Genomic DNA, 20,754 nt, shown 5'->3' with positions numbered 1-20,754 from the left:
GCTGAAAGCCTTTGCTGCAGATCTGGTCTCGCGATTACCTCGGCTTCAAGATCTGGCATTCTGGGAACGTTTTACTGCCTCTAGCAAGAAGGTCTTGGTTCGAGGTAGAGAGAGGAGGAGGCGTCGTTTGTGCGGCGCAGTAAACACCAATCGCCGGAGAACTACCCCAGAGTCGTGTGGGTTTGAATCTTCCCAACTCTCGGCTTCTGGGTTCCATTCCTGCCAACCTCGGTATGGTCGAACACCTTCAAAATCTTGATCTTTCCCACAATCCCCTCAACGGGTCGCTTCCACAGTCGCTCTTTAACGCCATGGTGCTTCGGGTTCTTGATTTGTCGTACAATTTGATCTCTTGCGAGCTGCCCAGCGGGTTCGAATCTGATCAACGGCCCTCTGCCATCTGATTTAGGCGGTAACAGCCTTCGAGACGTTTGGAGATAGTGGCGGCGGAGATGAAGGCTTGGATCTGAGTGAGGATGGGCTTTGAGAGCCGGACCCGGATTTGTAGCTGGTGGACTTGGGTGCCTTCTTCCTGGAGCTGGATTTGGAGTAAAAGAAGACGACCAGGAGAGTGGGCTCGGCAGACCAAGGCTTCAAGAATTGGGCCTGGATTTGTAAGTGAAGTCTGAGCAGGCATTAGTTTTGACTTCGGATTGGGCTTGTGGCTTGTGGCTTGAGCCTTTTGTTGCTGCTAGGCCGAGACACAAGTGGATGGGCTTGGTTTTTCTTGGTTTCGGACACGGGCCACTTCTGAGGCCCTTTATATATATATATATATATATATATATATATATTTTTTTTTTTTTTTTAATACATAAAACATATGTTTTTTTTTTCTCTTTTTTTTTTATACAAAGAAATTGTAATAGCATCAAACTTTTAATAAAATCTTTATTCCTTATTTTGGTTTGACTGAACTCAATTTTTTTTGAATATTCAAGCTGCCTACGTACCCCTCCAAAGAAGAGATCAAGTCGTAACGTAGTTCAAATACATAGATATATTTTTGTTTTTTTTGGTATTTTCTTTTTGTGCCGTTTGCAGTTTCAGCTCATGCAGGCAATGAGCATTTGATGCTGTGATGCAGTTTCAACTCGTGCAAGCAAGGAGCAATTGTTGTCGCCTTTTAGGCTCGTGCGGACAAGGAGCGTTGGTGTCGCCTTTTATGCTCGTACGGACAAGGAGCATGTTGGTGTCGCCTTTTATGCTCGTGCAGACCAGGAGCGTTGGTGTCGCCTTTTATGCTCGTGCAGACAATGAGCGTTATGTCATGCAGTTTAGGCTCGTGCAGGCGAGGAGCTTTGAGTCCTACAGTTTAGGCTTGTGCGGACAAGGAGCTTTGGTTCGTGCAGTTTAGGCTCGTGCGAACAAGGAGCATCGTGTCCTACAGTTTAGGCTCGTGTGGACAAGGAGCGTTGGTTCGTGCAGTTTAGGCTCATGCGAACAAGGAGCATCGTGTCCTACAGTTTAGGCTCGTGCGGACAAGGAGCTTTGGTTCGTGCAGTTTAGGCTCATGCGAACAAGGAGCATCGTGTCCTACAGTTTAGGCTCGTGTGGACAAGGAGCGTTGGTTCGTCAAGCGATCTGAGAGAGTCGTTCCTCGCAATCTTCATAGCATGGAGCCTTGACTGAGTGATTGAAGAAGTCTTCAGGAAAGAAATCACGCATCGTGATGGGGATGGACGATCTATGTGTCGAAATTTCATCATCTTCAACACGTTCACGTTGCTTTGAAGGTTAACAATAGCTGATTTGCCCCCTTTCCGATTGACAGATTTGTGGAGGAGGCGTATGCCTCTTGTGCAATTTCTTAGGAATGACTTAAGTCCATCCTTCAACTTTGCTTGTCTTGGAGGATGCCCCCAGCGGTCGAGGTGAAAACTTTGAGTCGGAAGAGCCAGAAGTGAAGGTGGTATAGTTTGACTCCACCACATCGTCAAGATCTAGCTCGATGATTCCTTTCTGAGCCAGCTTCATGATGAGATCTTTCAACACGAAGCACTTTTCTGTCGGATGATTGATGAAGCGGTGGAATTTACAGTACCTTGGACTGTCGGTGCGATTCATCTCTTCTGGCCGTCTGCACTCAGGCAAGCCGACCACCTTCTTTTCCAGCAAGTCTTCTAACATGGCAACCACATCAGAGTCGGGGAATGGATAAATCTTCTCCTCAAGCTCCTTCAAAGTGTGTCTACGCATCTCTTGATCACGAAAAGCTTCGGTTTGAATCGCCTTCCCTCGTGTGGAGATTTTGACGGGAGCTGTGTTGACCGTCATCGCTTCCTTGGTAGGTTTCCATGCAGCCTTTTCCACCTTTGTCCCAAGAACTTTGTCGTTCTTGTAGTCGGCGATCGGTTCTTTCTTCCCATGATGGGCGATGCTCAACTCCATGTCATGGGCGCGAGTGGCCAATTCCTCGAAGGTCCATGGTTTAATGCCTTGAAGGATGTATTGCAAACTCCATTGCATGCCTTGGATGCACATCTCGATTGAAGAGGTTTCCGAGAGCCTGTCTTTACAGTCGAGGCTTAGAGTGCGCCATCTGTTGATGTAGTCAATGACTGGCTCGTCCTTCCACTGCTTTGTGCTCGTTAGCTCTAGCATGCTCACAGTGCGACGGGTGCTGTAGAAGCGGTTGAGGAATTCCCACTCTAATTGCTCCCAGCTGTTGATGGACTCAGGCTCTAGGTCTGTGTACCACTCAAAGGCGTTTTCTTTCAGCGAGCGCACAAACTGCTTGGCGAGGTAATCCCCTTTGGTTCCTGCGTTGTTGCAAGTTTCAACGAAGTGGGCAACGTGCTGTTTCGGGTTTCCCTTTCCATCAAATTGCATGAACTTTGGTGGTTGATAACCCCTCGGCATCCTTAAGGCGTCGATCTTCTTTGAATACGGCTTTGAGTACAACCCGGAGGTATATGAGCTCCCTTCGTACTGTGCCTTGATGGTGTTGGTGATCATCTCTTGCAGCTGCTAGATAGAAAGAGATCCCATGAGTGCCGCTGCTTGGTCTGGCTTCGGCTTCACATCGTTTTTCTCCACCTGAGGCTTATCTTCTTCGTCATCTCTTCTCTTTAGTGGATCATTCTCTGGGTCGGGGTTCTCGTCGTCCTGTGGCTCCAGTCGGCTGACGAGTGCAGCGATTTGCAAGTCTTTTTCTTCAACAATCCGTGTTAGCCTTGCGATCGCTTCATTCATTTGAGCCAGTTGTTCTTCAACGGAGGTAACGCCGATAGTCATGACTTGTGCGACCAATAGACATGACTTTCCTTTAGACATCCAGGATGCTGATGAAGAACGTCGTTGGCTGCTTTGGGATGTCATCTTGTGTGCCCAACATCATGCTTCGGTGCCCCCAGCGAGGTCAGGTTGATGACACACTCACACCTTGGATGCTCCCCTTGCTCTTTTAGCGGTACCAATTTTGAAGTGGCATGTTGAGGAGCGGTTGTGGCGCTAATGGATTGTCCGTTTGCGGCAGAAGTGCTTAGGATCCGTCCCTCAGTGGTTGCAAGAATGGCTTGTCCCTTGCTTGATGCCATTGACTTTGAGGTGTGCTTGGATTCCTTGAAAGGAGAAAGAGATGAGAGGTAGAGATTGTCCCACTACGCGTGCCAATTTGTGAACACGGAAAATTCCTGAAAACGAAAGAGACAAGAACAACGTGCACAAACAAATATTTGTATTTTTTATGATTTTGGGTTACAATCTCTCTCTATTTTGATCCTCTGATTCAATCTCCGTAAGGTGTTGATTTGTGGATGTTTCGTTGATCCAAGGGCCGTCGGGGCTTGATCTTGGATGAACTGTTGGAAGTTTCTTTAAAGGGTCGTGGGCTTGATCTTTGAAGGTGGATTTGAGCGGATCTTCAAGGAGCCGTTGGGGCTTGATCTTGAGGATGAATGTTTCTTCAAGGGCCGTTTGAGGCTTGATCTTGTATAACGGTGATGAGCGGATCTTCAAGGGCTTTTGGGCTTGATCTTGAAGAAACAGTGATGAACAGATCTTCAAGGGCTTTTGGGCTTGATCTTGAAGAAACAGTGATGAACAGATCTTCAAAGGGTTTTAGGCTTAATCTTGAAGAACGGTTGGATGTGTGTGGATTTGTTGATATTGTTGATCCAAAGGGCCGTTGGGGCTTGATCTTGGATGAACGGATGATGAACGATGGTGCTTTCTTCAAGGGCCGTTGGGGCTTGATCTTGGATGAACGATGAACGAAGAACGAAAAACACTTTCTTCAAGGGCCGTCGGGGGTTGATCTTGAATTGGTGAATGATTGTTGATCCAAAAGGCCGTTGGGGCTTGATCTTAGGACGAACGAAGAACAAAGAACGAAGAGAGCTTTCTTGATTCTTTGGGAACCTGGATGCTTGAGAGCTTCGGAGTTTCAGAGCTTCAGAGCTTGCTTAATGATTTTGGTTCCTCCTTTAAATGAATGAAATAGGCTTGTATTTATAGAATTTTCCAAAGCCTAATTTTGAATATAATATCCCAGATGAAATAAGTCGTTTCTGCCAGGTGTTGACACGTGCCCTATTTGATGACTTTTCCAGCTCATTTCAATTTTCGTCGAGTCACACGCTACGTGTAAAATTTATGTAATACATGAGCGTTGACACTTTGATTTATCGGTCAACATTTATTTACCGAAATTTCGATGTCTACAGTATCCATTAGTGTAAATATTTTAAATTGAAGATCAAATTTATTCATTACATTCTTATAGGGTCGATGAGTGTAGCTGTAAAAAACCATTAAAATCGGAGCTAAAATAACCGTTAAATTGTGAATTTTTTTTTATAACCGTCGAAAACTTTTGTTCCATTGCGCAATCTCTGAATGTTTTTTTTTTTACGATTTTTTACGTATGCAATCTCGGAGTGTGTACAAATAAATTTGACGGTTGGATCGTTGAAAAACGTTTCGTAGAATGCATATCGAGTCAAAATGGTAGATTAAACAAACACTTAGAGTTAATGTTATACTTCCCCATCAAGTATAAAATACGATTTTGTGGTATCCACTTGTGTAAATATTTTAAATTGAAGATCAAATTCATTCAATGCATTCTTATAGGGTCAAGAAGTGTAGCTGTAAACAAATCATCAAAATCGGAGCTAAAATAACCGTTAAATTTTGATTTTTCGTTTATAACCGTCGAAAACTTTTGTTTCGTTACGCAATCTCTGAATATTTTTTTTTTATGATTTTTTACGTACGCAATCTCGGAGTGTGTACAAATAAGTTTGACGGTTGGATCGTTAAAAAAAGTTTCGTAAAATGCATATCTCCGTTAAATTTGCCTAAATTTTTAAGTGGGAAAAGTAATTTGTGCTAAATTTTTATTTATGTTTTTCAAGTATTGATTACACAAGATTTAGTTTGTGTGATGACATTTTCATTGTACAATTATCATTTTGTTTCTTTAGTGCATATTTTACATTGGTTATTATCTATTAAACCAAACAATTATTTATTTAATTTTTAAAAACCTATTCTATTTAAATACATATTATTTATTTATTTATTTATTAAACCAAAAAATTATTATTTTATTTTTTAAAATCGTAACAAAATTTTGGGGGGAATTTAAAATTTTGGGAGGGAATTTTGGAGGGATTTTTGCCGCCATAATGAAAATCTTTTGTCTGTTTTTATTTTAAAAAAATTCTGTCGGTTTTAACCGACAGTCATAAAAATTTCTGTCGGTTTTTTATTTAAAAATGTTTTTATCGGTTTTATTTAAAATTGTTTCTGTCGGTTAAAACCGACAGTAATGAAAATTTTCCAAAATAAAACACCTATATCTCTTCCTTGCGCCAGTGCCTTCTCCCTTCCCCCTTCCTTCCCCCTTTTCTTCTCTCCTCATTTCCTTCTCCGTCTCTTCTCCCCTTCTCCTTCTCGCTTCAATCACCATGGATGAACAATTCTAGAAGCAAGCTGAAGCTGTGAAAATGCATGCCGACTTAAAGTGGATATGTACTGGGGAGATATGGGCGTTGATCTCTGGGATGCATATACATGGAAGGAACAAACTGAAAAATATGAGGTGCGAGTTTTTTTTTTCTTCATTTAAAATGTAGAGAAATGTGTATGTATTAACCTCCATTTTATGAAACCTTTTCTTCGATGTTGTTTCCTCAGTTCATTTGGCCATTTCTTGGCTACTCTGATTTGTTTCATTTTTTTTTATATTTTTTCATCAACTAGTCACAAAATCACAGCAAAATTACAGCGATTTCCATAGAAATTTCCCGGAAAATCCACTGCCATTGAGACTCAGGAGGGTTAATTTTGTCAAAGAAGACAAGTTTTGGTTTTGCTTGCACGTAAAGAATTGATCTTTAGTGGCCAAAATATGAATCCTAGTTATCCTTTTCCTCCCACAAACAAGCTTCTTTGATTCGTTCTGATTACATGTTATGGCACACCGTACAAAAAGTAAAATAGAATTGAGAAAAGCTTGCGAGAGGGCCATGAACAAATACATTCAATATCTTAAGAAAATAGTAAAAACAATTTATACCACTGACAGTCTCACAGTAAGCTTAAGCCTATTCAATTAAATAGAAGGAACTAATTAAACATGATGAAATTATTGTCGTTAAATAATCATAATTCACTCGAAAGCCCACTGGTTCTCCCTACGAATCTTTTCTTCTTCCTCTGGAGTGAAATCGTTCGTGATGTTGAAGGTCGTGCGAATCTGTTCAGGTGTCTTCCCCTTGATCATGTTCGCCACAGTCTGACACGTCAGGTCAAGCAGGCCCTTGATGTCGAGATAGTTTGCCGCCATTATTAGGTCATAGAGAATGTTCTGGTCGATCTTCATGAACTCGGCGTCCCACTCCTTGACATTTTTCTCGCTGTCAGCAGCAGTAGCCCCCTCATCTTCACTATGCTTCCTGCAGTACTCGATGACCTTCGCAAGGATGGCGCTCGTCACATTTGGCAAAGGAATGGCATTCCCGGCGCATCCGTCCTCCACCATGTGCTTGATGGTCTGCGACTTCATGGCCACCGCCTCTTCCACCTCGAACATCTCGTCATCGGAGCTCTTTAGGTTTATCTTCTTCTTCAAGTCCGCTGATGATGATGAGGCCATTGTTTTGCTCTTTCAAAAATTATTAAGTTTGAGAAAACTTGGGAGACTAATTCAATTCGCTTTGAGGGTTGACTGGATGCTTTGTGTTTCAAGGGGTGTGAGATATTGGGGATTTTATACTACTAAGTCCCTATCTCGATCAGAGATATTTTATCTTGTCCGTGTAGGAACAGGAGAGCAATTCCTTTATGTTTCCGGATTAGTTTAGTAAATTTAAGAAAATATTCTCATATTCCGTATAGGAGAAGTATTTTTCTAGGGTTTTATTTTTCGGTGGCCTTCTTTTTCTCTCCGTGTGAGCAGTGGCGCTCCAAAAATTTATCTATGAGTGTGGGCGACGTGAAAAACATCCTGAATTTTTTGAACCAAAACATACCTTTACAAATTAAACCATACTATTATGATTCATACTTTATGGAAGAAACAAGGCCTACAAGCTTAATAATTTGCCACAACAATTTTTCGTGGTAGTAGCTGCGGAGTTGTGGGAAACTGATAACAGAAGCGGTGCTGTGGGCATCATCGAAGCATGAATCGATGGTTTCGAACCAGTAAGCGCAATTTTGGCTGCAGAAGAGTCATTTGAGTGTGGCTTCTTTTATACAATCACTCTACTTTTTAACGCCATTTGGCATGTTTAACAATCATTAACAATAAAACTAAAGCATAAATTTTATCAAACAAAAAAAAAAAGAAAAAACGAAAGCATAAACCCTCCCATTTAACCATTCAATTGGTGATTAAGACAATCACAAATCAAGCATATTTTGAGTACATAATAGTTTATTTTTCTCAACTTCTTCATGTAAAATCTTATATAGTATGAATGTACGGTACATCCGTCACGTGATAATATTACTTTATTTATATTCCATCTTCTACACCTATTATAATTTATAACACATAAATAGTAAAATCACTCATTTGTGTGGCTTGTAACATACATACATTTCTCCTTCAACATGTTTATACAACCTTCTTGTTTCATAAAAATTTAATTTCTTGTGTCACCAGTGGATCCCAAGATGTAACATTACTAATTAATCAAACATGTAAATATTGTAAAAGGAGAAAAACTTGTGTAGGGCTCAACTCGCCACTAAATTTTGCTGGCAAAAAAAATCTTATCACTTGAATATGAAATATTTGTGGCCGTTAAATAATTATTTCGTTTTCAATTTTTAGTTTTCACTTTTTTTCTTTGAGATGTGAGAAAACTATACGAGGGAATAGAGGAAGAAATAAGGGTGGTGGAACAAAGGTGAAAAAAACAAAGACGAATGAATGAAAACATAATCGTGAATGTGAAAATAATTAAAATAGTTTTTGGTTTAAGTAGAATGAGTCTGTTTTTTCACTCTTGTCAGATCACTCTCTTTCATTTCAGATTGTAACTCGCACCAGCTTTTATCTTGCTGTTCAGATGGGTTTAGATTCAAATAATGAGATTCAAGTTTCAACTTTAAGCATGTATTGAATCTTGAATATGCTGTCCAAAAGATAAGGTTGAAGAAAGTATTGAATCTTCTATTTGCTGAGGAGTTTATTCAAAACAACAATAACAGTGCCCTGTCATGATTTGGCAGTTGTGGAATCATCTACAGGATGATAGAATCTGTTGAAAAACCAAATCGAATCGGCTTTTACTGCATATCCATCTTGATTACGGTGCCAACTATAGTAAGCATGTGTTCGATTCTTGATGTCGAAAGTAGCATGACCAAAACTGGCCTCTCTATAAGCTGAGTAATCTGGCTGTGGTTCGGTCATACTGCACAACAAAAGAAAATGTTTGTAGATTATGCATGCAGTGTTAACAAACAGAAGGACGATGAGTCATGAAACACCGATATATCAAGCATACTGATATACTTACTTGGTCGCTAAGCCTTCAATATTTCCTCCGTCACCAATGGTAATGTACACTGGTGCAGATTGATCTTTCACAGGTTTGCAAATGCCATTGACGATGTTGTATGCAACATTGGATACACGTTCCTGTGTTGTACAGAAATCACTTATCAAGTACTGACATATTGAACCATCACTGTGAATGGAGGATGGTAAAAGGAGAGTGTATCAGAGAGGGATATTTCTGCAGTTTACTCGTCGTTAAATGGATTTCCTATATTTTATCAAAAGATTAAAATGTTTGATAAAGCTTGTCATTTCATTGAATTTAGAACTTTCTCGTACAAACTAAAAATAGTAACAAAGTTTTTAGGTATAATGTCCAGTTCTATGCAGATATCACCACATCAAATAACTGAGAAACTATACTCTTTAATAGATACGGACGTGTATATCAAGAACTTACAGATCGTTCATATGCATGGACATGACCAGCAAATACCACGTCAACTCTGTACTTCAAAAACCATGGCTCATTCATCACTCTCATGGTTTCTCCTTCCATATAGTGATAGTTGTAGCTGTTATACCACGGGGAATGCATTAAAATAATCAACCATGGTGTCTCGCTTCTATTAACCTTCAGTAGTTCCTCCTGGAGCCATGTGAGGGGTGTATATACCTTAAGAAAAAGAATGGTGTTAAAATGAAATTGTTCTAGTAATCAATTTAACATAGACTTCGTACAGATGGCCTCTCTAGCTTTATGGAGATCATCTACTTAGTGTAAACGTAAAGGATAGTTTTGGGAGCATAATCTATCGTTTGAAAATACAGTCACTACAATATATCACTACGTTATAAAAACCATGAGTACTGGCATTCAAAACAATTTAGACAGTGTCCTTTGTAGAGACGAATTAACTTTAAGGTACATACAACATGGTACAAAAGAGGAGTGATATGACTTTATCTGTTTATCTCATTACGACAATTATAAAAATTATACAGATGCCATAGTTATTCATGTGACATTCAGAGAAATTTTTTTTGTAACTGCTAAGCTTTTTTTTTCCGCTATATACATGCATAAGCCTTGTGCATCTTTTGAATAAATTAAGCGAAAAACCTATGTGTATGTGTGTGTATGCCTATCCTTACCATATGCGGAATAAGAAGACAAGACTATGATGTATGCCGAAGCTCTCTTGATCGAATACCAGAAGGGGGAAGTACTCCCAGATGATTCATATGGGACATGATACCGGTGACTGCAAGGCTTAAAAGGTTTGGTTTCACCCTGCAACAAAAGCGCAAATCTTCTTCAGAAAATTACTTCACGCAATCAAATTTTTGGGAGTTGTAAATTTATAAAACATGAGCAGCAAAGGATCATTATACTAAATGATAAACTTGAAAAAGAAGATGATCTTATCCAAGCGAGAAATGACAAATAAGATTGTAAGATCAACTCTAATGCGTTATGAGAAGCTTTCAATTTCCGGGGCAAAATCGATTTCATAATTCCCTGCAGTTCATATCCAAGATTGATAAGCAACACTTCTCTCGACGAATCTTCCCCAAGTATACCACCTGACATTGTCATGATTTGGGTACTGATCTGCATAAGAGAGGTCCCCAACAAACAGTACAGCTTGTCCTTTCCGCGGGTTTAACTCGTAATGAGTAAGTGTCTTATTTGAGTCATAGGTCTGTCCCAGATCCCCTGCAAATGATATTAGATGTAAGCAAACACACCAGAGCCCAGCAATTTACATCGCAAAACACTAACAGTTGAGTCTCTTCATTATTCAGTTCCCAAGTTAAGGCAAACTCTTCCAATTTACGGAGTTGCACATATACCAGAGTACAAGTTTCATAAGATGCAGAATTATAATTTGGTTTCCCATCTTTCGAGATGAATGGAAGAGGCACATTGCAACAACCTCAAACTAGTACATAGCATGAAATTTTCTTTGGATCCCAATTCTACAAGTTGAACCAAATCTAAGTAGCTACATCACTTTAGGATGCATCCTATTCTGATACAAAACACTCACCTATGAGTCCAAAGGTGTAAGTGGCGTCCGGACCAACTTCAGGAGTAATAAACCAGAACTTCCGCTCAGTGTGGCCAATTCCAACCGCATAGTAGTATTTGGTATTGAACTGCACATAATATATATATAGACATGTTAGTCATGTACACACTACAGTCAGTAGATTAGCTATTGGATCTTGACTGACGAATTTAGCGGATAGATCTGAACTACTTAAATATCATGTAAACTATATATCTTGTACCAAAATTAAAAATTAAACTTCGAACACACTACAGTCGCGTTCGTTGGCTAGATGCTTTGACTTCTTTAACACTTTCTTCCAGTTGCAAATGCAGGCACAATTATGTTGTGATTAAAGCCCATGTGCTCCTCTATGCATCCAACTTCAGATCTCTCCCATCACAATTGAGATTATATTCACATACATAACTGTTCTCTTAATGTCCTCATTTGAAGATCCTTTTTCACGAGTCAGTCAGTTTAATATTATGGTAGATTAAGGTATCAACTTAAATAATCTATGTTACACTAAAACACAATCACTCCACTCAGAGATGCTGACTTAGGCATTGGAGATCCATTGACCAACCTCCCCTACCTTGTGGGCGAGTGATGTAACATGGACGACCAAAAAGAGGAGGAAGATGACAACGCCGGAAAAGAGCAGCAGAATTAATCTATATTTTTTGAGAAGGAGGTGGGCTTTGAGGTTTAGAGGGAGGCGATTCCCATTTTAATTTTATTTTTGCTTTTTGGCTCTCATTTTAGTACTTTCATATCAGTTTTTTGTTATAATTTTTATAAACTTAAAAGAGTGGCTATAATTGTATATGGGTCTAAATTTTGGTTATTTTTTCAAATTTTATAAAAGCATGAAATTACCCATATATATGCATTTATTGTTTTTCATTTCTTGGTTGTTAGTAAACACATGCATGAATGAGAATCATACTCTTGGTTATTAACAAACATGCCATAATATTATGTTTGATACTTGTAACTCATTATCATTTGTATGTATATATCTAATTGCTAACATTTATGAGTTGGAGTGCTAGATGGATTGAACTTGTTAGCAATTAGATGAAATGTTTATCGAGTCACATAACTAGTCCAGAATGACGCATAATAAAATTTCTCTCCCTCTTAGCATAAATAAGTGTAATGAATAATTAGTGTTAGTACTGTGTTACTATTCCATTCTACCCCAAACATTCTTTCTTCCAAACTTTCTTAAAATCAAGTCCAAAATGTAGAATAACAGCTAGAATATGTTTGTTCCATAACAAAAATAATATAATTGTAACTTGGGCACCAAAATCCTGTTGGATTGCAAGCAACTCAAACAAAACAAACCACCCTAACTGTTCATGACCTCATAATCGTAAACTACGGTTATTACATGTTATGCAGACTTACCGTACCAAGAAATCCCAATCCAACCTCCATTTTTAGGGGTACAAGTTGGAGTAGGTCACTGATTTTTGATAGTAAAATCTTCGAAGAACTAAAAATTCTAAACCTGAATATTTTCCAAACAATTGTAACAAAAATTGGAATGCATTTAGCAATTCCGATTATTTTGAAATAAATTTCCAAAAAAATTCTAATTTCTTATAGTTATTTACTTAAATCATGTACTTTGTTATCAACTTTTATATTTTATTCTCAAAGATAACATTATGTACACAACAATCATCATCCAGGATTGATGTGTGCAAATTTACTATTGTGTGTCCCACATACGTAATTAGATCACACACGTAAGAGATTGACATCCATCAACGGGATGACATTGAAAACAAACCTCCTTACAAGAAGGATAATGCTTGTGTTTCCTCAGGTGAGATCTAATTGTCCCTTCACTCACCATTTATTTTTATCATCATCTAAAAATCATATTTCCAAAATATATCATTTAAATATTTGCAAAACATCATAATCGGCATCTTTCCCTTATTCGGCTTCTCGTTATTTTCTCCAACAAGAAAACAAACAAAATAACCATCCCCTATCAAATTTCAAAGCCAAACAAACAATGGCATTATCCAACTACCATTCAAATCCAACACTCCACACACCCCCCCCCCCTCCACGTGCCGCCTTGTGATTCGGCCACAAATTACCCGCTCCCGTAAGCAAACCCCACTAAAATCCATTATCTACACCACACTCCTAAACTCCCGCACATCATCACCGTTGCTTTCGTTCAATCATTACTAGGTTTCATTTTTCAACGGTTGTGTTCTCTTTTATGTTTAAACCCGACCGCATAGGATTAAACACTTCAGGTCCTCGTCGACTTTATAAACCAAGCCAAAGTCCTCCGGGGCTCTACCAATCGGCCTCTGCTCTTCAACAATGGAACGCATTCTCTCTCTCCTCGTCACTTTCTCTCTCCTGATCGTCTCGCGTGCGCAATCGGACAGCGCAGATCCCCTGATCAGGCAAGTGGTGGACGGCGGCGATGAGTCCCACCACCACCACGACCACGACCACGTTCTCGGGGCCGAGCACCACTTCTCGCTCTTCAAGCACAAATACGGCAAGTCGTACGCGAGCAAGGAGGAGCACGACTACAGGTTCGACGTGTTCAAGGCGAACCTCCGCCGTGCCGCGCGCCACCAGCGGCTCGACCCCTCGGCTCAGCACGGCGTGACTCGGTTCTCCGATATGACCCCTGCCGAGTTCCGGAAAAGTCAACTCGGACTCAGAGGGCTGAAGCTGCCCGAGGACGCCACCAAGGCTCCGATTCTCCCGACGGAGAATCTGCCTGAGGATTTTGATTGGAGGGAGCATGGAGCCGTCACCGCCGTTAAAAATCAGGTCTTTTATTCTTTTTATTTTTAGTAATTTTTTTGTAACTTAACTTTAAGGTATCTGTTTATTGATTGGGATATTTGGGGCGTTTTTTTTTTTTGGAAATTAGGGTTCGTGCGGATCGTGCTGGAGTTTCAGTACTACAGGAGCGTTGGAAGGTGCACACTTTCTCGCAACTGGAGATCTTGTGAGCCTCAGCGAGCAGCAGCTTGTGGATTGCGATCATGAGGTTTGACTGCTTCTTTTTCTTTTTGTTTTATTTGGTGTGTTTCTGCTGTATGAAGAATTGGGCGTTTTTATTAGTTTGTATATATTTTGGGGATTTCGATTGGTTGATTTTGTTCGATTTTGATTGGCAAATTCTTTTGGGTTTGTGTCAGAATATTTGTTACAATTGTTTTGTTCAAATAATTTGTAATTGTGGTCTGCATGTGGAGGCCCCACATGGAATCTGGATGAGGACGAATAGTTATCTTCCTCAAATATACTTTGTTTTTGTCTGGCAGTAGTGAAGGGCACAAACTTGAACTTTTTGGTTGCATTTATAACATACCCTGAGACGGTGTCTGAAGTCTCAACACTTGTCACAAGGAGAATGGAAAAAGGTTGAAATTGTAAGGATTTAGCTAAAAATTTGGTTTATAAGTTGCAGGAAATATGGTCTTTATGATGTGATTGGTGTCTGCTGTTTGTTATATCTGTTGTATTTATAACCTTATTGTTGGTGAGTATTAGTCGGTTCTGTGTTGAGTTCAGGAGTGACATGATTGTTGAATACTTTAACCGGGCGTTGCTTGGTTTTAATTTGTTTATCACAATTCATGGCGGGTTTTGTTTTGGATTTATTAAGATTGTGAGATGTAGAAGTTTCATTTGGATCTAAAAGGTCAATGGTTGCTGTTTGCTTATTGTGTTGAAATATTTGAAACAGAAGTGGTTCTTGTTTTTAACCAGCGTTGATGAAATGTATGCGCTCCTGCTTATGAAGCACCGTTCTCATTCTACATGTGTTGCAATTTGTTGTCTTTGATAATACATTAGGAATGCATGTCGAATGGTGTTATCAAGTGCTTGTGTTTGTGTGTTTCGTAGCAGTACATAATGAATGATGCTTGTTATTTAGCAATAGAACTGCTTGACTTTTGCAATCATTCTATGATGACTCCTACTGAGAGGATTTTTCCTTAAATTGCTGTTTCTTACGCGTTCCTTCTGAACATTGTGCAGTGTGATCCAGAGGAGGCAGGTTCATGTGACTCCGGATGCAATGGTGGACTCATGAACAGTGCCTTTGAGTACACGCTCAAAGCTGGTGGACTAATGAAGGAAGAGGATTATCCATACACTGGTACTGATCGTGGAACCTGCAAATTTGACAAGAGCAAAATCGCAGCATCAGTTTCCAATTTCAGCGTTGTCTCCCTCGATGAGGATCAAATTGCGGCCAACCTTGTGAAAAATGGCCCTCTTGCAGGTACTTAGAACTTTAGAAATTTGTAATTTTGTTTGTTTCCCTTTCTGTTAAAAAGTAGTTTGTTATTCATATGTTCATCGTGAAATTTCAGAGCGTTACGTTAAAGATGTTGGCGTAAGCTCTAATAGTGGTTAGGATTGGCTGGTGTTAACGATTTTCCATTGTTCGAGTGCAGTGGCTATTAACGCGGTGTTCATGCAAACTTATGTTGGTGGAGTTTCATGCCCCTACATATGCTCAAAGCGGTTGGATCACGGGGTGTTACTCGTAGGTTACGGTGCAGCTGGATATTCTCCCATCAGATTGAAGGAAAAGCCATACTGGATCATCAAGAACTCCTGGGGAGAGAACTGGGGAGAGAATGGATTCTACAAAATCTGCAGGGGCCGAAACATCTGTGGCGTGGACTCCATGGTCTCGACTGTTGCTGCAGCTTCGGTGAAGACCAACTCTGAGTAGTAGGGGCCAACCCTAGCTTACAATTGCAGTTGTGTTGAATGTATATACAGGTTGTGGTGACATTCATTGGGCATAACTCCAATTGTTTTGCTGTCTTCTGTGAGGCATGCAAAACATATGACCAAACAAACATAAGACTCCATTTATCTTATATAAATCTTGGTGTTTGCCCGAACAGCTTAAATGTCCTTTTTTTATGTGTTGATGCAAGTTGTCGGAAATATACATGGATTACGGAGTATAGTTATTGCTTTAGCAAGAACATGCGTGCTTATTTAGTCTGCTTATCCAATTTTATCCGCTGCGTCAAAAGGTTCCTTCTCCCATGTTTCAGATTCTTGAAAGTGCACGTTTAGTGGTGCAACTTGGATCGGAACTTGTGAACCAGACGGAATGTTTATAAATTTTTCAGCTCGGAATCGGTTGGAATAGGGTATTAGTATCGATGTAAGTCTAACTATACAACTCACTTGGATCGGAACTTGTGAACCAGACGGAATGTTTATAAATTTTTCAGCTCGGAATCGGTTGGAATAGGGTATTAGTATCGATGTAAGTCTAACTATACAACTCCAATAATTAGATCGAGTTTGAAGACCTTCGATCTGATCCAGCCGGAAACCAGGCCATGCACATTGTTGTGATATAAAAAAGACGTTGCCTAATCAGGGAAGGAAAACCCAAATGAACAATATTTGGTGTATTGTTTTTAAACTAAATTATCAAAATGTATACAAGGAAATTAACCTTTAAAGTTTAAAGTGTTTTGCGACTTAGTACTACGGTCTAGTGATATTGCTTATTGTGAGGCTAAGCCCACCACGTCGCCTTAGTGTAGATAATATAATTTATTAAAAAAAAACCACCTTTAAAGTGTTATAAAAAAATAAAAAATAAAATAATATAAAAACATCTTTAGTCTCTATGTAGGCATGGAGGATTTACTCAAGTTGACTAAAGCAGTGTTTTCTATCTACAACAAGTTTGAATTCATCTCCTCATAATTTTTATATATATTTAGTGTAGAATATATCATATTGTTAATTTGTCACCAAAAAAATAAAAAATCCCAATTTGTGTGGCCACCACCAGAATGTGATTAGCAGTGGCGAGGCAAACGGATCTCACAGCGATTTAAAAGGATTCAAGATGAAATCGAACAGATTCGAAACAAAATCTATTGGCGTTTGCGGTAGAGATCGTCGTCGATTTCTTGTAATTTCATAAATTTGTTTGGGTTATCAAGAGCAAGAGTCAGAGAAGTGAAGGAGAGAGAGTACAAAATATTCTTTTAATCTTAATATGGGTTAAATTGTACTTTTCTTGCACAAACTAAAGAAGCACATAAAACTAGGGCTAGGTTCGGTTGGCAAACCGTGCCAAAGTACTTGTGTCACCAACCAGCCACATATACATAATTATCGAAAATCAGTTACCGGTAGTCAACCATCTTCTTACGGTTGCCAAAAATTGGTTCAGCCAAAATTATTGGCTGGTTCAGTTGGTAAATAGCACAATCGGTGGTTTCAACTTCTTCCTCGCTATCTTCCAGTTCCAAGGGCACAATTTGATTTTCAGATTGGGGTGCTTGTTCGGTTGCATTGTGTGGTTCATTTTGCGTTAATCCATGTTGTGCACTAACGGTTGATTAGTTAGACTCCATGTTGCGTTAATCCATGTATATGCATTGGCATATACATTCAAAATCATATATATATGTACGTGTATATATAGTATCAATAATCACCATGCTATCAATTTTGTTAACAATATTTTCTATATTTATTATGGCATGAATCATATACATATACATATATTTTATAAACCCTAAAACTGAGGAGTCAAGCATGTAAAAAATACCTAAAATATCTAAATACAATATATATATATATATATATATATATATATATATATATTGGTAGGTATGGCATACCGCCGACATACAAAATCAATTACCAAAGTCATGTGTCACAGCCCATCCCAGAAATGTACTTTATTTTATCATCGTGGTTGTGAAAAGACAGATTTACCCTTGAGCGTCGGATGTGTGTTTGTGTGGAATTAAAGAATTGAGTCAAATTGAGTCGATTAGTTATATCCCTAACTAATTGGACCCAATTAGAACTAAAAGATTAAAGAGTTGGGATTGGTGTGCATTTTTGGACCACACAAATCCATACCCTTCTCTCTCTTTCCCGTGCTTTCTCTCTCATCTCGCAAACTCTCTCTTCACTCTTTTTCGTACGGACCACCTTGAAACTGAGCCAAATCTTCATAGATCAAGGAAGAAAATGGTACCAAAATGGTTCCATTGTGTTCATGAGGACCCTACGAGTTCAAAGGTACCCATATCAGGTAAGAACTCGTTCGATTTCACGTTGAAAACTCAAGCTCCGAGTTGAACACTATTCATGAACTTTTGAATGGTTATGTTTTAGGACAATCCAAGCCTTCAGCGAACTCTAGGAGGTTCTCACGAAGCTCGGTTTTGACATCGGGATCACGAGGTTCGAAGGTGGCCGGTTTTGTTGAGATTTTTTCGACGTGTTTTCGAAGGATTTGAGGCTCCAAAGAGGTGAGACTTATTCCAAGGGCGAGCGTATCCACGGGCGACTCGGGGGTTACGACCCGTCGACATATCAGTGAGTGGCCTTTTGTTTTCAGTATATATTTATATACTTGATTTATTTCCCAGAAATGTGTTTTAAATGAAAGTATGCTTTGAAACAATATGCTAAATGACTTTATATTCTAAATATGCATTTCCATGGTTGCATATATATATAAATGTGGTGCTGTGGAGGCACATGTAAGTTCGGGTAAGTTATGTTTGATTAGGTGAACTACGAACGGCTTGATCCCTATTTAGGGTATGTAGGCAGTCTAACGAGAGGTTAGATGCAGCCATTCAATAAATGAGATGAACATGTTGATTGTCTATATGAGATGTGATTAAGACAAAGGCCTTAGTTGTGAATAGAATGATTATAAATGTATTGATGAACATTGAACTCATAACCTGCACCAGGGTGGTTGCGATTTAGCCAGAGAGAGTTGGCACATGCCTGTATATTAAGTCACCTCCCGCACCATATGCTCACATTAGATCCAATTTAGGTGCACAGTCTTGTCGTATAGACCACTATAGGTGGTTCCGACTCGTAGGTGACTAACGATTTATCGCACAACTAGCGTAAGGGCGTAGCATTGAGCATAACTATATTACACCCAACCTTGTCGTACAGACCATTTCAGTGGTTCCGACTTATGTGCAGTATATTGCCGTATAGGTCATAGAAATGACTCCGGCTAGATTGAGTTTGAGCTAGGAATTCAGCCGTACAAACTACCACAGGAGTTCCGGCTAACATATCACATTTCTATGAAATTATTCTTACCTGGATTGTTTACTTTGTTATATTTTGGCATGGCATACATTTGAAAATGATTATGTGAAGCATGAACTAAATTGATATGATTTTAGATATATATGTATGTATGTATATGCTCATATCTTGATTCTGGGAAAATTATACATGTTTTACAGCGAGGGGTTAGTTATGCTGAATAATGAAATGATTTTGTAAAACATTTGTTTTTGCCCACTCACACTTTCTGTTTTATGCCCCTCCAGGTTCTAAGTAAGATTGTTGTTGGTGGCTCGGGATCTTCAGCAGTTCTGACCTATTTGAATAATAGTAGGACATTCCTGGTACTGTGTAACTAGTACTTGTCCTACTGGACTGCACCTAGACTTTATGCTCTGATTATGAGTGTTTACTGTTGTAACTAACTCCTATCACTTTCTGTTTAGTAGTCTACTCTAGTAATGTGGTTTTTAATTATTCGTATATTTGCTATCTTTATCGCTTCCGCACTGTGCACATGGCTACGTCACTCTCACGTAATGGCTAGCATGCCTTGGCCTTGGTCGGGGTGTGTCATCATGCCATTAATTGTCGGTTCAGTAAAATGCCAACCGATTATGAAAAAATGTCAAAACTATACCATACCATTATGAGCCGACTGGTTTGGTTCGGTCGGTAAATCGGTTTATGGCAAAATTTTCCACCCGTACATAAAACACGAGCCCCCATGCCATTGATCTTAAACTAATTAATAAAAATAATTCATTGATCTAGCCTAAAAACGAAATTTACTGTTGATATATCCCTAAATACAAAAGAATCTATTGACTTTAACAGAAAAAACCTTAATTTTTATATATATTTAGTGTAGAATATATCATATTGTTAATTTGTAAAAAAAAAAAAAAAAAAAAAAAAAACAGAGTTTATCATTCGTCAAATTCTTTTTTTTCTTTTTTGAGAAAAATAAATTCTTTTGATCATTTAGGCATTAAGATTTGGAGATATATTTTGACAGTCCACCCATAAAAATGTCAGTGGCATGCCAGTTTTGCTGCCGGGCACCATTTCATGACTTTGACCAACTAAAAAAACACTTGCATTTTTGAAAATCAGATCATTATAAAGACATGGTTGTTCTTCTACACCTTCCACAAATCCATAAACTACTCGATAAAGAAAGAAGGATAGTGAACTTCGCTTGCCTTCATCTTCTCTTCTACCACCTTGTTAATCTCAAATCTCTCCAACTTTTCATTTCTTTTTTAAAAGCCGTATGTAAGAATTGGAGGGAACTAAACGAATTTAACTTTTCTATTGAAGATCCTTAGTTTGTTTAGTTTTCTCTAATATCTTAAGTTCCGGCAACGAAAGTGAAAGTTCTTTTTATTTCTCCATTTAAAAGTCGTACGCATTGCTCTTTTAAAAGTCGTATGTGAGAATTGGAGGGGACTAAACGAATTGGATATTGATTGAAAATCCTTAATTTGTTTAGTTTCCTCCAATATCTTACGTCCGACATCTAAACTTAGAAGTTACTAATCTTTGTTTGTACGCAAGTGGTTTTTTAAAAGCCGTATGTGAGAATTGGAGGGGACTAACAATTTAACTTCT

The 20,754-nt window shown here is 38.9% G+C and overlaps 3 protein-coding genes, 1 long non-coding RNA gene and 1 pseudogene across 4 annotated transcripts; 2 read left to right on the top strand and 3 right to left on the bottom strand.

The window, feature by feature from the left end:
- Positions 1 to 6,619: 6,619 nt before the first annotated feature.
- LOC126584160 (SKP1-like protein 1A) lies at positions 6,620 to 7,160 on the bottom strand. The gene has a single exon (XM_050248626.1). It carries the CDS (start codon positions 7,103 to 7,105, stop codon positions 6,620 to 6,622), a length of 486 nt encoding a protein of 161 aa, XP_050104583.1. The 5' UTR covers positions 7,106 to 7,160.
- A 1,486-nt stretch (positions 7,161 to 8,646) lies between these two features.
- LOC126584158 (purple acid phosphatase 2-like) lies at positions 8,647 to 10,136 on the bottom strand. The gene is made up of 4 exons (XM_050248625.1): positions 10,118 to 10,136; positions 9,423 to 9,638; positions 8,982 to 9,103; positions 8,647 to 8,876 (listed from the first exon to the last, which is right to left on the bottom strand). Exons 1-4 carry the CDS (start codon positions 10,118 to 10,120, stop codon positions 8,678 to 8,680), a joined length of 540 nt encoding a protein of 179 aa, XP_050104582.1. The 5' UTR covers positions 10,121 to 10,136; the 3' UTR covers positions 8,647 to 8,677.
- A 78-nt stretch (positions 10,137 to 10,214) lies between these two features.
- Positions 10,215 to 11,140, bottom strand: LOC126584162 (purple acid phosphatase 2-like; annotated as a pseudogene).
- A 2,199-nt stretch (positions 11,141 to 13,339) lies between these two features.
- Positions 13,340 to 16,013, top strand: LOC126584157 (cysteine protease RD19A-like). Its single transcript, XM_050248624.1, has 4 exons — positions 13,340 to 13,845; positions 13,949 to 14,068; positions 15,067 to 15,313; positions 15,489 to 16,013. The coding sequence occupies exons 1-4, from the start codon at positions 13,381 to 13,383 to the stop codon at positions 15,770 to 15,772; spliced, it is 1,116 nt and encodes a 371-aa protein (XP_050104581.1). The 5' UTR covers positions 13,340 to 13,380; the 3' UTR covers positions 15,773 to 16,013.
- A 1,946-nt stretch (positions 16,014 to 17,959) lies between these two features.
- On the top strand, positions 17,960 to 19,592 carry LOC126584163 (uncharacterized). The gene is made up of 3 exons (XR_007610006.1): positions 17,960 to 18,127; positions 18,211 to 18,414; positions 19,407 to 19,592. It is a non-coding gene; the product is annotated as an uncharacterized LOC126584163 (long non-coding RNA).
- The last annotated feature ends 1,162 nt before the right edge of the window (positions 19,593 to 20,754 follow it).

The sequence above is a fragment of the Malus sylvestris genome, chromosome 10, assembly GCF_916048215.2.
Source record: "Malus sylvestris chromosome 10, drMalSylv7.2, whole genome shotgun sequence".
Lineage (NCBI taxonomy): Eukaryota > Viridiplantae > Streptophyta > Magnoliopsida > Rosales > Rosaceae > Malus > Malus sylvestris.
This window is presented reverse-complemented; position numbering and strand designations above follow the sequence as displayed.

Bases quoted from the DNA above. Each gene is read 5' to 3' on its own strand.
- LOC126584160 (XM_050248626.1), bottom strand. From the start codon at position 7,105: ATGGCCTCATCATCATCAGCGGACTTGAAGAAGAAGATAAACCTAAAG.
- LOC126584157 (XM_050248624.1), top strand. From the start codon at position 13,381: ATGGAACGCATTCTCTCTCTCCTCGTCACTTTCTCTCTCCTGATCGTC. The intron at 13,846-13,948 runs GTCTTTTATTCT...TTTGGAAATTAG, and splicing joins TCACCGCCGTTAAAAATCAG to GGTTCGTGCGGATCGTGCTG. The intron at 14,069-15,066 runs GTTTGACTGCTT...AACATTGTGCAG, and splicing joins TTGTGGATTGCGATCATGAG to TGTGATCCAGAGGAGGCAGG.
- LOC126584158 (XM_050248625.1), bottom strand. The intron at 9,104-9,422 runs GTAAGTTCTTGA...TGTACAACACAG, and splicing joins TCCATGCATATGAACGATCT to GAACGTGTATCCAATGTTGC. The intron at 8,877-8,981 runs GTAAGTATATCA...TTTGTTGTGCAG, and splicing joins ATTGAAGGCTTAGCGACCAA to TATGACCGAACCACAGCCAG.